The sequence below is a fragment of the Microtus pennsylvanicus genome, chromosome 5 (assembly GCF_037038515.1).
Source record: "Microtus pennsylvanicus isolate mMicPen1 chromosome 5, mMicPen1.hap1, whole genome shotgun sequence".
Classification (NCBI taxonomy): Eukaryota; Metazoa; Chordata; class Mammalia; order Rodentia; family Cricetidae; genus Microtus; species Microtus pennsylvanicus.
The window spans coordinates 94,440,481-94,452,024 of NC_134583.1; the positions used below are offsets into that span (position 1 = coordinate 94,440,481).

The following is an 11,544-nucleotide window of genomic DNA, read 5'->3' on the forward strand; positions in this document are numbered from 1 at the left end:
TCTGTCGCTGCTCCCTACAGTTTTATGCTGGAGAGAAGCACAGACAGGAAACCACATTCAGGTCTGTCTGCAGCACACAATGAGACACGGGTTAGTTCATTTAAGGAGGCATTTTCAGAAAAAGAGCAGTGGCTACTACAGACACCAGTTTTTTAAACTAGAGGTATTATTCTTCCTTGAGCACTGAAAAACAAAAACAGAAACGTTAAATTCTTTCTTTTTGTTCTTTTACTCTCCCAACAACTGCAGACACCACCCAAATGGAACCGAGCTCACTCTCCTCCCAACCCTTCCTCATCTAAAAATGCTCGCGGTTTTTTTGCATCAATCCACTGCCTGCAAGTCCTACCAGGCTTCGGGTCAAACCGGAAGTGAGGGGTAAGCCCTCCAAGAGCTGATCTCCTTACAAACTCACCTACCACTCGCTCTTCTGTCGCGGCAGAATATTTTTTGCTAGTCACGGAAATGGCTCTCTGCCAGAACTAAAGTGCGCCTAAATAACTTCTCTGACCCAAGGGTCTTGGATTGGTCTTTTACAGAGTTAGCAGCTTGTGACGCAAACACAGCCTCCCCGGAGCCAATCACCAGCCAGTCTGAAAGCATTGGCTTCAGTTCTACTTCTCAGGTTTCTTTTGGGGGCGGGGGGTGGAGGGTTAGAATTGTCTCAAACTGGGACAGGACTCTAATAGATCTGACTGGGCAGGGCTTGAAAACGCGGGAAAGGACCTGAGCTGGGCCCTCGAAACCGCCTAATTCGGGGTGGAGGTTGGAAGCTGAGCCCTGACTCACCATTAGGGCTAGGGCAGAGAAGCACAGACTCTGGGTTCTTCATTGCCATTTGCTACCGCTGAGGCAGGGGCTCCACTGAGGCTCACCGAAGGCGTGGGGAGATGAGAGTTAGGAAAACTCGGGTGGTTTCCTAGGAGGCAACAACTCCAACAAAGGCAAGGTACGGACCAAATGCCCTTGTCACGAATCGACGAATTTTCAAAACGTTCATCAGTTTATTTAGCTCTTTCTTGTAGTTGTTCCAAAGAGTATAGTAATTTTTTGTCTTTTTTTGTCTCTAAATATGTGTGTTTATTAATATGATTTTTCAGATTGCTTAATCAGGTTATTTAACTCTCTTTTGAATCATAAAAATAGGTATTAAAATTTCATCAAAACCATAAACTCTTTGGAGAATGAGTCTTTTTTTTTATTGGAGAGGGTGGGGGAGCAAAATGGGAGGTGGTAAGGAGGCGCGAATTTTTAATAATAAAAAAATTAAAAAAAGAGTATAGTAATTTTTAAAATTAAACGCTTCTTTAATATAGATGAAATTGTTTATCAACTGTATTTCCCATATCCATCTACCAAAAAACAGGAAGAATAAAAGTGTTCGAGAATGTTTCAGTGCATCTAATATTCCCAAAATGCAAGAAGGCAGTGTCTGAGCAAGAAGAACTATGTGACTCAGAACACAGAATGACCGAGTCTACTGTGGTTATCAGTGTCAAAGTATTTATAGACACACCTCAAGAAAATACTGTGTCAAATTCTTACCAGAAATTATCTCTGATTGCTAACTTCCACAGCTGCCATGGCAAGCAGGTCCTAGGTAGGTTTTTTCTTAAGTGAAAGGATTTCTGGCTAAGGAGCTGATGTGCCCAAGCCCACAGCTTGGAACAGAGATGGAATTCAAATGCAAACATCCGTTCCTTGTAAAGGAACTTGTAGTTGAGAAATTCCAAACATTTTCTACTCAATTTGATGCAAAAATCTGGACCTCCTTTAAGATGGAGGAGAAGGATGGTAAACACCAGGGAAAAAGTAGAAAAGGAGTTAGGTAAGATGTGCAAGAAGATTTGTAAAAAGCTATCAGAAAGAACTCGAGAAAGTTTATCTAAAATAATTGTTAGGAACCTGCGTTACTATCTGAGTTTTGTTTGAAGAAATATTTTCTCTGTATCTTTCAAACAAATGAACAATTTAGACAAAATATTCAAAGTTTTAACAATGCTGAATACCACTAGAAAAGCAAAGACCGCTGAGAGAGGAGGAGCAACTGTGTTCAATACCTCACCCTCTCAACAAGGCCTGGGATAGGACATCAGTTACAGAATTGTCATGGAGGTGAAGGCTCTTCATATATGAGCTAGATATTTCACAAGTCTGAAAAACCCACAGACCACAGACATGTTTTGAGTGGATTTTTGTTCCACTTGTGCTGGAGGGTACCAGGTGGTGCTCTATTCTACAGCCAACGTATCCTATGCAGACTTCGCATCCTGCCAAGAACTGAGGGAAACAATTCATCTAAAAGGGGGAGTCTTTCAAATGGAAGCTGTTCTGTTTGCTCACCAGGCCGCAGGTCTTTATACTCTGCTCTGGGTGTAATAGGAACAAACAAAGCAAAATGAAACAACCCTGAAACAGGCTGTAGTATGCACCAGGGAGGGAGCAGGGACACCTTGATTTCAAGTCTCTTATGTAGAGCAGAACTTGTTGTCAAAACTAGCTTTGGAAAACAGACAGGAGTGTGACTTGTGCCAGTCAATTCGGTATAACAACGTTCAATTTGGTATTTCTTAGACCAAAACCCCACACGTGGAATCTCCCTGGGTCATGAGTGCTCCATCTCTTGTTCACTGAAGTGACTCTGGTGACCCATAGCAGGACCCTGAATCACACGGAGGATTTCAACCCTCAGAAGATGCAGGACTAAACTGGCTAGGTTTCCTCTCAGAAAGCTCCTGATTGCTCCACAGTAGAGTTTGAGGCCAGGTGCAGATTGCACAGGGCAGGGCTTGAGAAGTCCCAAAGGAGGAGCCAGCACTCTGGAGGAGGGCACCTGTCACAGTGCTTGAAGGGAGCGCTCTACACTTGCTCAAAGGAAATCCTAAACTCTTGGCTGGGGAAAAAATGAGACACCAGGTTCTGCAGCTTGTGGAGGGGAGACAAGCAGACCCTGAGAGTCTGGAGGAAACCTGTGGGGTTCCTCGCTTCCTATGGGCCAACCTCTGCATGTGCCAGATATAAGTACATGAACGTCGTGCCTTCTACAACATGCGTGGACAAATGTGTAATTTTTCATCATTTTTAATTTATTTAACATACCAACAACAGTTTCCTCTCCCTCCTCTCCTCCCATTCCTTCCCCCCATCTCCCTTCTTACCCCACCTACCTCCCCCCCCATTCCTCTCCTCCTCATTCTCCATCCAGATAGGGTGAGACCTCCCTTGGGAATCAGCAAAGCCTGGCATATCAAGTTGAGGCAGGACCTAGCTTCTCCCTGTATCAAGGCTTAACAAGTAGTCAGGACTTGTTGCCCCAAGATTCAGCTATTAGTGTTTCAGACCTTCCTCATAGCTGCCTGAGGAGGGTTAGTGACCGCTGAGCCAGAGCAAAGTGCAGACACTCTGGAACATTCTCCTTCTGCCGAACGTTTCATTCCATCTTGCTTGCCACAGGTGGAAAGGATAGAGATTCTGATTGCCAACGGTTCTGAAAACTTGTTAGCAATCATGCATCACTGCCAGTTATGAAGAGAGAGAGTATCTTCCAGTTTAGAATAAAAAATGCCCAAGTTTCTGAAAAAGTGTGTATTGTCGTGGCCCGTGAGGGTCCAACTTAAATTTCCTAATTCCTCAAACCAGCTGGAACGGAGTCGCGAGGAAAAGAACCGACACAGCTTACACCGTCATCATGGAAAATGCCAGATCGCCGTTTATTCTCCAAACATCTTATATACCCACACCAAATTGAGCAGGGAAGGGGGAAAACACGTTACGCCATTCCTTAGGCAGCCAAGTGTCTGGACTCAAATCACATCCGCATCTAGCAGTCAGGTAGCCCCTGAATTAGCATCTCTATAAGACATCCTTCCAAATTACAGAAGGAAAGAAGCACCAAATATCTGAACTCTTAAGTCATCAGCTTCAGTCAAACATCTCTTCTCAGGTAATCCACATCTTAACAAAAGAAGCTAGGAGCAGGCATCCTGGCCTTTGTTAAGGGCAGAGACAGTTTGTCTGCAGAGCTACGTGGTCAGCTCTGACCGGGCTAATGGCTTTTGTGCCATATCGAAATATGGGAGCACAGTGTATGAGCCATTCACTGAGACTAAAGATGGCTTCAACGTTTAAAAAGGCAGTGAGAACAACAATTTTGGAAACTGATTTGAGTGCTATCATAGTCATCTTTCACTGGGGACTAATCTCAGAACCTCATGCATGCTAGGCAAGTGCTCAACCAGTGAGCCACATTTCCAGCCATGTTTTCACATTAAAATGAATGCTTTGAAGATCAGAAAAACATAGTATTGCCTTTAAAAACCCGATTCTTTTAACGAGAGAAAACCGTAACAAATACTCTCAGACCTTCAAAACTATACACTGCGCATTTCTTCCTCCTTATACTTTACACAAACATTATCATACCATTGTTTATGTTTTTGCTTAATATCAGCAAGGATGGATTCCATCTTTATGCCAACCTCAATAACATTATAAACTCCGCTTTCATACTCACAGATGAAGCCAACATTATGCATGGCTACTAGAGAACCTTTACAATCAAATAGTGGAGATCCAGAAGAGCCATTATAAAATGTATTATAGGTAAAGTCATTAGGGTTGACATTCATTTCTTGGAAACTTCTTTTTGTACACATAGGGAGTAACTTAGAATAATGGCTATGACTTGCTGCTTCTGTTCCATGAACGAATTGCTGACCCTTCTCTTTTCCTTTACCTTGAGTGACCACTGCACAACGATCAACCACCTTGTTTCCATTTTCATGGCCAATCATATATATCAACTCACTGGGAAGTACAACAGCTATTACGTTATTATACAGTCCGGGAGGCACTTCTTGACCATTTGCCTTCAGTTTCAGGACAGCATAGTCAAGAGTGTCATCAGATATGAGAAGCCAAGGTTCAATATGAAAGCAACTGTTGAAGTTTGAGGTTGGCTCTTCAGAGTATTCGTCATCAAATGTCACCCTTACACATTGGCTAATTAGGTCTAGACACTCACTTGGCTCTCTTCCTTCTCCCACAATATCATTTAATACATGTCGACAAGTGAAAATGTACAACCCTCTGAAAACAAAGCAAGTGGCTCTACCCCTGTTTCCATGATAGTCCCAAAGTATGAACCCAGTGGAATCCATGAAGTGTGAAAGAAGTTTGACCATTTGATCTGGAGTAGAGCTTTTTGCCACTTCACTGAGCTTCTTCTTATGGGCTTTGAAAAGCGACTCTTCTTTACTATTCTCACTCTCTTCCTTGATATATGCTCTCACTTTCTCCAATTCTGCTGCCCAAGAGCTCTCCTTTCTCTCAACATCAATCTGAAAGAGCTTACCCTCTAACACATCTACTGGCTGGCTGTTTTCTATGATGGTCTCACTGTTAATGAGTTTCCAATGGTCACTCTCTACAAAGGAGCAAAACCTGCCATCCTTCCTCAGAGTGGACTTGATGGTCTCTCCCTTGAAACCATAGACACAGAGTTTGGTACCTTCCTTGTGAAGGTCCCTGCACCTCAGAATCCTTTGCTCCCTATTCCCGACTGCATGAATGTAAAATACAACACACTCAGCAGATGACTGGTCAAAGCGGCCACACACTTCATTATTTTCTTTCTCCTCACTTTCAGTTTTGGAAAATGTAATGACCACATGGCTGCCTTGTGGAAAACAACGGAGGGGCATACCGAGGTTTATGTACCCTTCTATTCCTTCTTTGCCACATACCAGCATTTCTTTGCCTGCCTGTTTTTCTATCTCTCTTTTGACAAGGTCATGGGAGTTCAGGGCCTCATATAAGCTACCTGTCTCCCTATGGGTGAGATTGCAGAGATATTTCTTGGGGTTTCCCCCCATGGTGATCTTGATTGTTTCAGTTGGGAGAGTCTTGAGTTCTCTTAGAAGAATAGAGTCTTTGCTCTTGGTTCTTATTTGTCTCATTTGGTCTTTTTCGGGATCCCATTTGCATTTGCGAATTCTTGGGATTCTTCTGCTTTTCTTGAGGGATCTAGAAAGAAATGATAGATACTTTAAAATTTGGATTCCAACTCTAATCCTTAGTTTACCTCATTAATATGCAATTCAAAGATTCAATGAATATGTTTAAATCAGAACTTAACTCAAGATCCAAAATACAAGCCCAGCCCCTCTAACTTATCTTTCAGATCATCTCTTCCTATTGCACATGACTTCTTTCCCCCAAAAATGGACAGTAAGAAACACAATTGTTTCCCAGATGTTTCACTATCAGTTTCCATAAAACCTTTTCAAGTATTTTGTGTTATTTTCAGAATGCAGCTTTTATCTTTTCCAAGGTAAGAAATGTTAGAATATAAATCTGATTTTGTTCATATTTGTTGTTGTTTTTGTAAGACATTTTATTTGTATATATATTTTACTATGTGGGTTTGTGCATGTTAATGCCGTGCCAGCAGAGACCCGAAGAGGGCATCGTATCCCACGGAGCTAGAGTTCCAAACAGTTGTGGCCTCATGATGTCAGGGTTGGTGAATGAGTTCTAGTTCTCCTTAGGAGCAGTCCATTCATTTAAAAAGCAAGCCATCTGTCGAGCCACTTATTGCAGTTTCTCTGAGACAGATTTCGCTCTGCAGTTGAGCCCACTCTGGAATAAAATATCTAGCCCAGGATGGCCTCAAACTCAATAATTTTCATTCCTTCTTCTCTCTGTGCTCAGAAACCAGGAATGCACTACCATGCCCAGCTTTAATGAATTCCTTAAAGAAATTTAGCAGGGATATGGTATGTGATTCATTTTTTATTTTCTATTTATTTTCTTTGTGCTTGCATCTGTTTGTGGAGTTTGCGGGTATGTGTTTTTGGGTAGTCCTATGTGTGTGGGCACATGTTTCCACAGTATGTGGAGATAAGTGGTAAAAGCTGGGTGTCTTCTTTGATCATTCTACTCTTTATATATTGAGTCTGAGTAATTTTCTGATTAAACCAATCTAGCTAGTCAACATGCTCCAGGGCTCCCCTACCCTTCCTCTTGTATGCTGGATTTACAGCTGGGCTACCATTCCCATTCAATCTATATGGAACCTGGGGATTCTAACTCTGCCCCCCACACTTCTATTGCCAACGCTTTACATAGTAAGCCACCTGTCCAAGTGCTATTTAATGGTTTATTTATTATGCAGTAGTGAAAGCTAAACAACTTGATCATAACTTAATTACATACTCGTTAAAAATTAATACATTAATTCACCCATCACTACTACTGTGCAAAAAACTCAACGTATTTCCTTTATTACATGAATTCACAAACCTTATGCATGGCCTCTCTTTCTTTTTGGTGGAGATATTGAGGATCAGGAGTTTATCTTCTAAGTGTGTTTCCTAATGTCACATAATAACCAATCTAAACTGTAAATACTCTAATGTCTCTTCCCATTAGACTACTCATGATATTTGTAAACTTTGTACACATATCTTCTATTCTTATAGGCCACTATCTTAAGATTCAAGGAAGAAGAAGCAAGGGAGAACCAAGGTTAATAATCAAATAGCAACAGTGAACAAAAATAAAAGCCTTTTATCCCCGTGGTCGTACATCACAATTTTCTTGGCAAGGGTTCACTTGCCAGCAGTATACTCACTGGCATAGAAGGAGCAGTAGTGGGGTGTTGTAAAAATTAAGCCTGTCGTCATCTGTCATAACGGTCATTCTACTTTCAACATATAAAAGAATGGTCCTGTAGGCATGACCTACATGATCTCAGAAACCAGTTCTCCAGCCTAAATGCTGTAAGAAATACCTGTGCACTACCTCGTGGAGATGCTGTGGCAGACTTCCTTCTATGCAGGTTTCTTGGACAAATGTAGACACTTTGTCAATTTTTTGGGTCTGTGTTGTACACTTGAGACACTGTAACCCAGGCTGGCCTGGAACTTGCAATCCTCTGCGTGTGTTTTCAGAGTGCTGGGATTACAGGTGTGAGGCACTTTGCCCGTTTGGAATTTAAAAAAGAAAGAGAGGTACTATGTGTGGTTCCTTACTTGCTCTGTCATAGAGTAGGATAGAGAAAAAATAGACCTAGAAACAAAAGCCTCATGTTTTGAATCATCAACCTTTCTAGAACTTGAACAAGAGGAAACAAGCTGAAGGACTGGCCTTCTCAGCCTTTTATTATCATTCCTTTCTTGACATACGGAAATTGGAGGTGGAATCCCCTTCACCCACTTAATAAAGGTAGGGTAAGGATAGACATATGGAAAATCATGTTTATAAACTGCAGAGCACTATGTAAATGTAGACTGCTAGGATTCAGAAGATTAGCCACAACTCAGGGTAAGATTTTCATGTTCTTAAGTACTATTACTTTTGTTATTTCTACAGCTTAATCTAACATGTTGAATATGACCTTGCAAAAATTTTTGTTTCAAGGATTTGAAGAGATTGCTCATGGCTAAGAGCTCACACTGCTCTTTTAGAGGACCCAGGTTTGGTTGCCAGCCCTCACATAGCAGCTCACAACTGTCTGTAACTCTAGCTCTAGGGGATTAGATGCCATCTTCCAGCTTCTGCAACCACACACAATTTAGTGTATGCACTACTTCCAATACTAATGAGTCCTTGTCTTAGCAGGAAGATTATGTGGCTTAGGATCTAGGGTTCTATAGTCTACTCTGAAGACATCCCACAAATCCACAAATGTTTATACACATACCGGAGACGAACGGTACTTGATTGTCATGGTGTTCCTTAAATCGGAAAAGACCTTCTGCGACCCTTGCTTGCTATAGCTCATGGTGGCTTGGAAATGAAATAGATGCTTCAACTGAAATGGAAATTTCAAAAACATTCATATTACAGTAGTGTCTTCACAGCGTACTCAGGAAATAAAATGACCAAAGTCCCAAATCATATCTTTCCTGTTTAGGATTCATGCCCCAGGATGGTGTAAGCAAGCAGATAGTTTATCCACCAGCATAATGAACCGAGTAGTAAAAACAAATCACCATATATCAGGCATTATAAGAAACTATTGGAATCTAAACAGAAATTGTCTCTAATGGCTGGCCAACAGAACTACCATGGAAAACAAGATCCATTTGGATGGTTTTGTTTGTCTGTTCAGACAGAGTATCTTGAAAAAAAATAGTGAAGTGCCCAAGACCATATTCTGAAACAGAGATGGGTAACAATACCCCACAAAGAAATTTCCAGTTGGGAAAATAAATAGTGTGTTCTACTAACAGAGATGCTAAATTTAGCCTTTGAATGTATATGAGCGTATATTGTTAGCTGTGTGTATGTTTTCAGGGCTGACCATTTGCTTTCGGATAACCAGCTGGGATGCTCTTTCATGGGAAAGACTTTCTCCCGTTCTCAGTATTCCAAGAATTTGAAATGAGGGCAACCTGAAGTGTGTGTGTGTGTGTGTGTGTGTGTGTGTGTGTGTGTGTGTGTGTGTGTGTTGTGTGTGTGTGTGTGTGTGAGAGAGAGAGAGAGAGAAATAGAGAGAGAGAGAGAGAGAGAGAGAGAGAGAGAGAGAGAGAGAGAGAAAGAAAGAGAGAGAGAGAGACTTGAGGGGGGGAGAGAGACACAGAGAGAGGATTGAAAGGAAGAAAAAGAAGGGGAAATGATGCATTTATATTATAATCTAAAAAGGTAATAATTATGTAAGGAAGTCTGATCTTCCCTGAAGATAGAGATGGAAAGTGATAACAGATTCTAGGTACATAGGAAAGGGAAAACTGGATAGTACCCTGAACATAAATGAAATCTAGCAAGAGTTATAAAAATTCTGAAAAGATGCAAGCAAAATGATATTTAGAAAGTGTACTGGTTTGTGTTTCTTTTTTGTTTGTTTGTTAATTCAGAGACAGGGCTTCTCTATGTAGCCTTGGCTGTTCTGGAACTCACTCTATAGACAGGCTGATCTTGAACTTAGAAATCCACCTGCCTCTACCTCCCAAGTGCTGGAATTAAAGGCATGTGCCATTTGCTTTAAATAGGTTTTACCCCCAAGTATTTTCCTTTGCTGTGGCCTCCCAAAATAAAGAACAATTTAAATAAAACTTTGGCTATTTTCTTTCCCTTGCCAACCTGGAAGGCCTTTCTTAACACACCTACCCACCCATGCACTCCTCAACTATTCAGGAAGAAGGATGTCCTGGGCTCTCTGGGAGAGATGCTCTCTGAAGGGAGCATCCCACTCTATGGTCAGCTTCACAGCACACACAGCCAGCCTGAGTATCAGCTTCCCAAGACCTCAGGTCTGCTCTCTGAAGACTTGTTTGACTCAAGGACAAAACCAAACAAACAAAAATAAAAAGGACAGACACAAGCTACAATGTTTCTGCTTATAGGTAGATTATATAATTGCAAAGGTTCCTTAAATGTTATCTTTGCCAGTAGAAACAAAAATATCCACAAACCACAGCTGAAGCAAAATGACTCATATAACCTCTGCTTTCTTACCTCTGGGACTGAGAGTGGCCACAAAGGTTGAAGTGAGGTTTCTATAGCACACACACGGGTACTATGGATGTTGACTTCCTAGGTCCTTGAGGTTGGGCTCCCAGAATCCTGGTAATAAAACAAACCTCGGATTACTGCTCTTGGGGTAATGAGAGCTATCACTTCACACAGTGGTAGCAGTAGTGAGAGAGAAGAACATGGTTAGGCTGAGAAAGTGTGTAGCACTGTGGGACTTTGAGGTTTTGTTTAACTCAGGCTTTAAACTGGGGATTGGTTAGGACTGGGCAACAGATACAGATTGGTGGCTATATCAAACCTAGGATTTAGAGGTCAGGATTAAAAACTTGTGATGCAAATTGTTTTATGATATCGTCTATAAAAAGTGACTGGTAGTAGAATTAATAACAATTACATTATCAACTTTGTAGTCCCCTGGCAGAACAGTCCCCAGCATTAATGACGATTTAAAGAGCAGGAGAATAAGTCAGGTGATTGGAGTAGACTGCTATGCAAGAACCGATGGCTTCACTCTATAAAGTGGGCATGCTTAAGAACGAGATCGGCTTTTGTCACTTACGTCTTGTATCCTTGTTCTAGAAAGGGGCCCACTCAAGAAGATATATTTGTGAATATTTACTACACACACATTTAGATCCTGAGAGATTTGTTTTAGGTTTCTTAAAGTGAGCCACCAGGTTTACAGAGGCCAGGTTTTACACCACAGTGTGCTCTCCCAATAGCAGCAGACAGTGCACAAGCGGGGCCTAGATCTCTGCTCCTTCTCGAAGCGATGCACTTCTCTGTCTCCCTGACGCCCATCTGAATGAGGCTTTTCTGCATTATTCCACCGCAAATAAACCCTCCAAGTCAGCCCCCAAAGTAAGAGTAACTCACCTAAGAAAGCTTTCTCTCCAAGAGGCACAGTTACTGGCCTGTGCTTCGGTCTAGGACTGCGAAGATGTCTGCCCCAGCGGATCAGGTCAGGTTGGGCAAAGCGCGCGAAAATATAAGCAGGCAGAGAGGGTGTTTAGTCAGCTCTCATTGGCTGCGCTTGTGCTGACAGCGGGAAAGTGGTGACGTCAC

At 41.8% G+C, this 11,544-nt stretch overlaps 2 protein-coding genes across 3 annotated transcripts in view; one reads left to right on the forward strand and one right to left on the reverse strand.

Annotated features, from left to right (window-relative positions):
- Positions 1-11,443, reverse strand: part of LOC142850278 (serine protease FAM111A-like) — a 32,958-nt gene extending 21,515 nt beyond the window's left edge. Inside the window, exons 1-4 of one of the 2 annotated variants that reach the window (XM_075973616.1) lie at positions 11,356-11,443; positions 10,462-10,569; positions 8,705-8,815; positions 3,771-6,024 (exon numbers count right to left, since the gene is read on the reverse strand). In XM_075973616.1, the coding sequence (XP_075829731.1) occupies positions 4,371-5,957 (1,587 nt within the window). In that variant the 5' untranslated portion in view covers positions 5,958-6,024; positions 8,705-8,815; positions 10,462-10,569; positions 11,356-11,443 and the 3' untranslated portion in view covers positions 3,771-4,370. Of the gene's footprint in view, positions 1-3,770; positions 6,025-8,704; positions 8,816-10,461; positions 10,570-11,355 lie in introns of those variants that run through there. The other variant, XM_075973615.1, reaches the window with a different exon arrangement.
- Positions 1-11,544, forward strand: part of LOC142850272 (serine protease FAM111A-like) — a 178,893-nt gene that overhangs the window by 24,569 nt on the left and 142,780 nt on the right. The gene's annotated exons all lie outside the window — the stretch shown is intronic.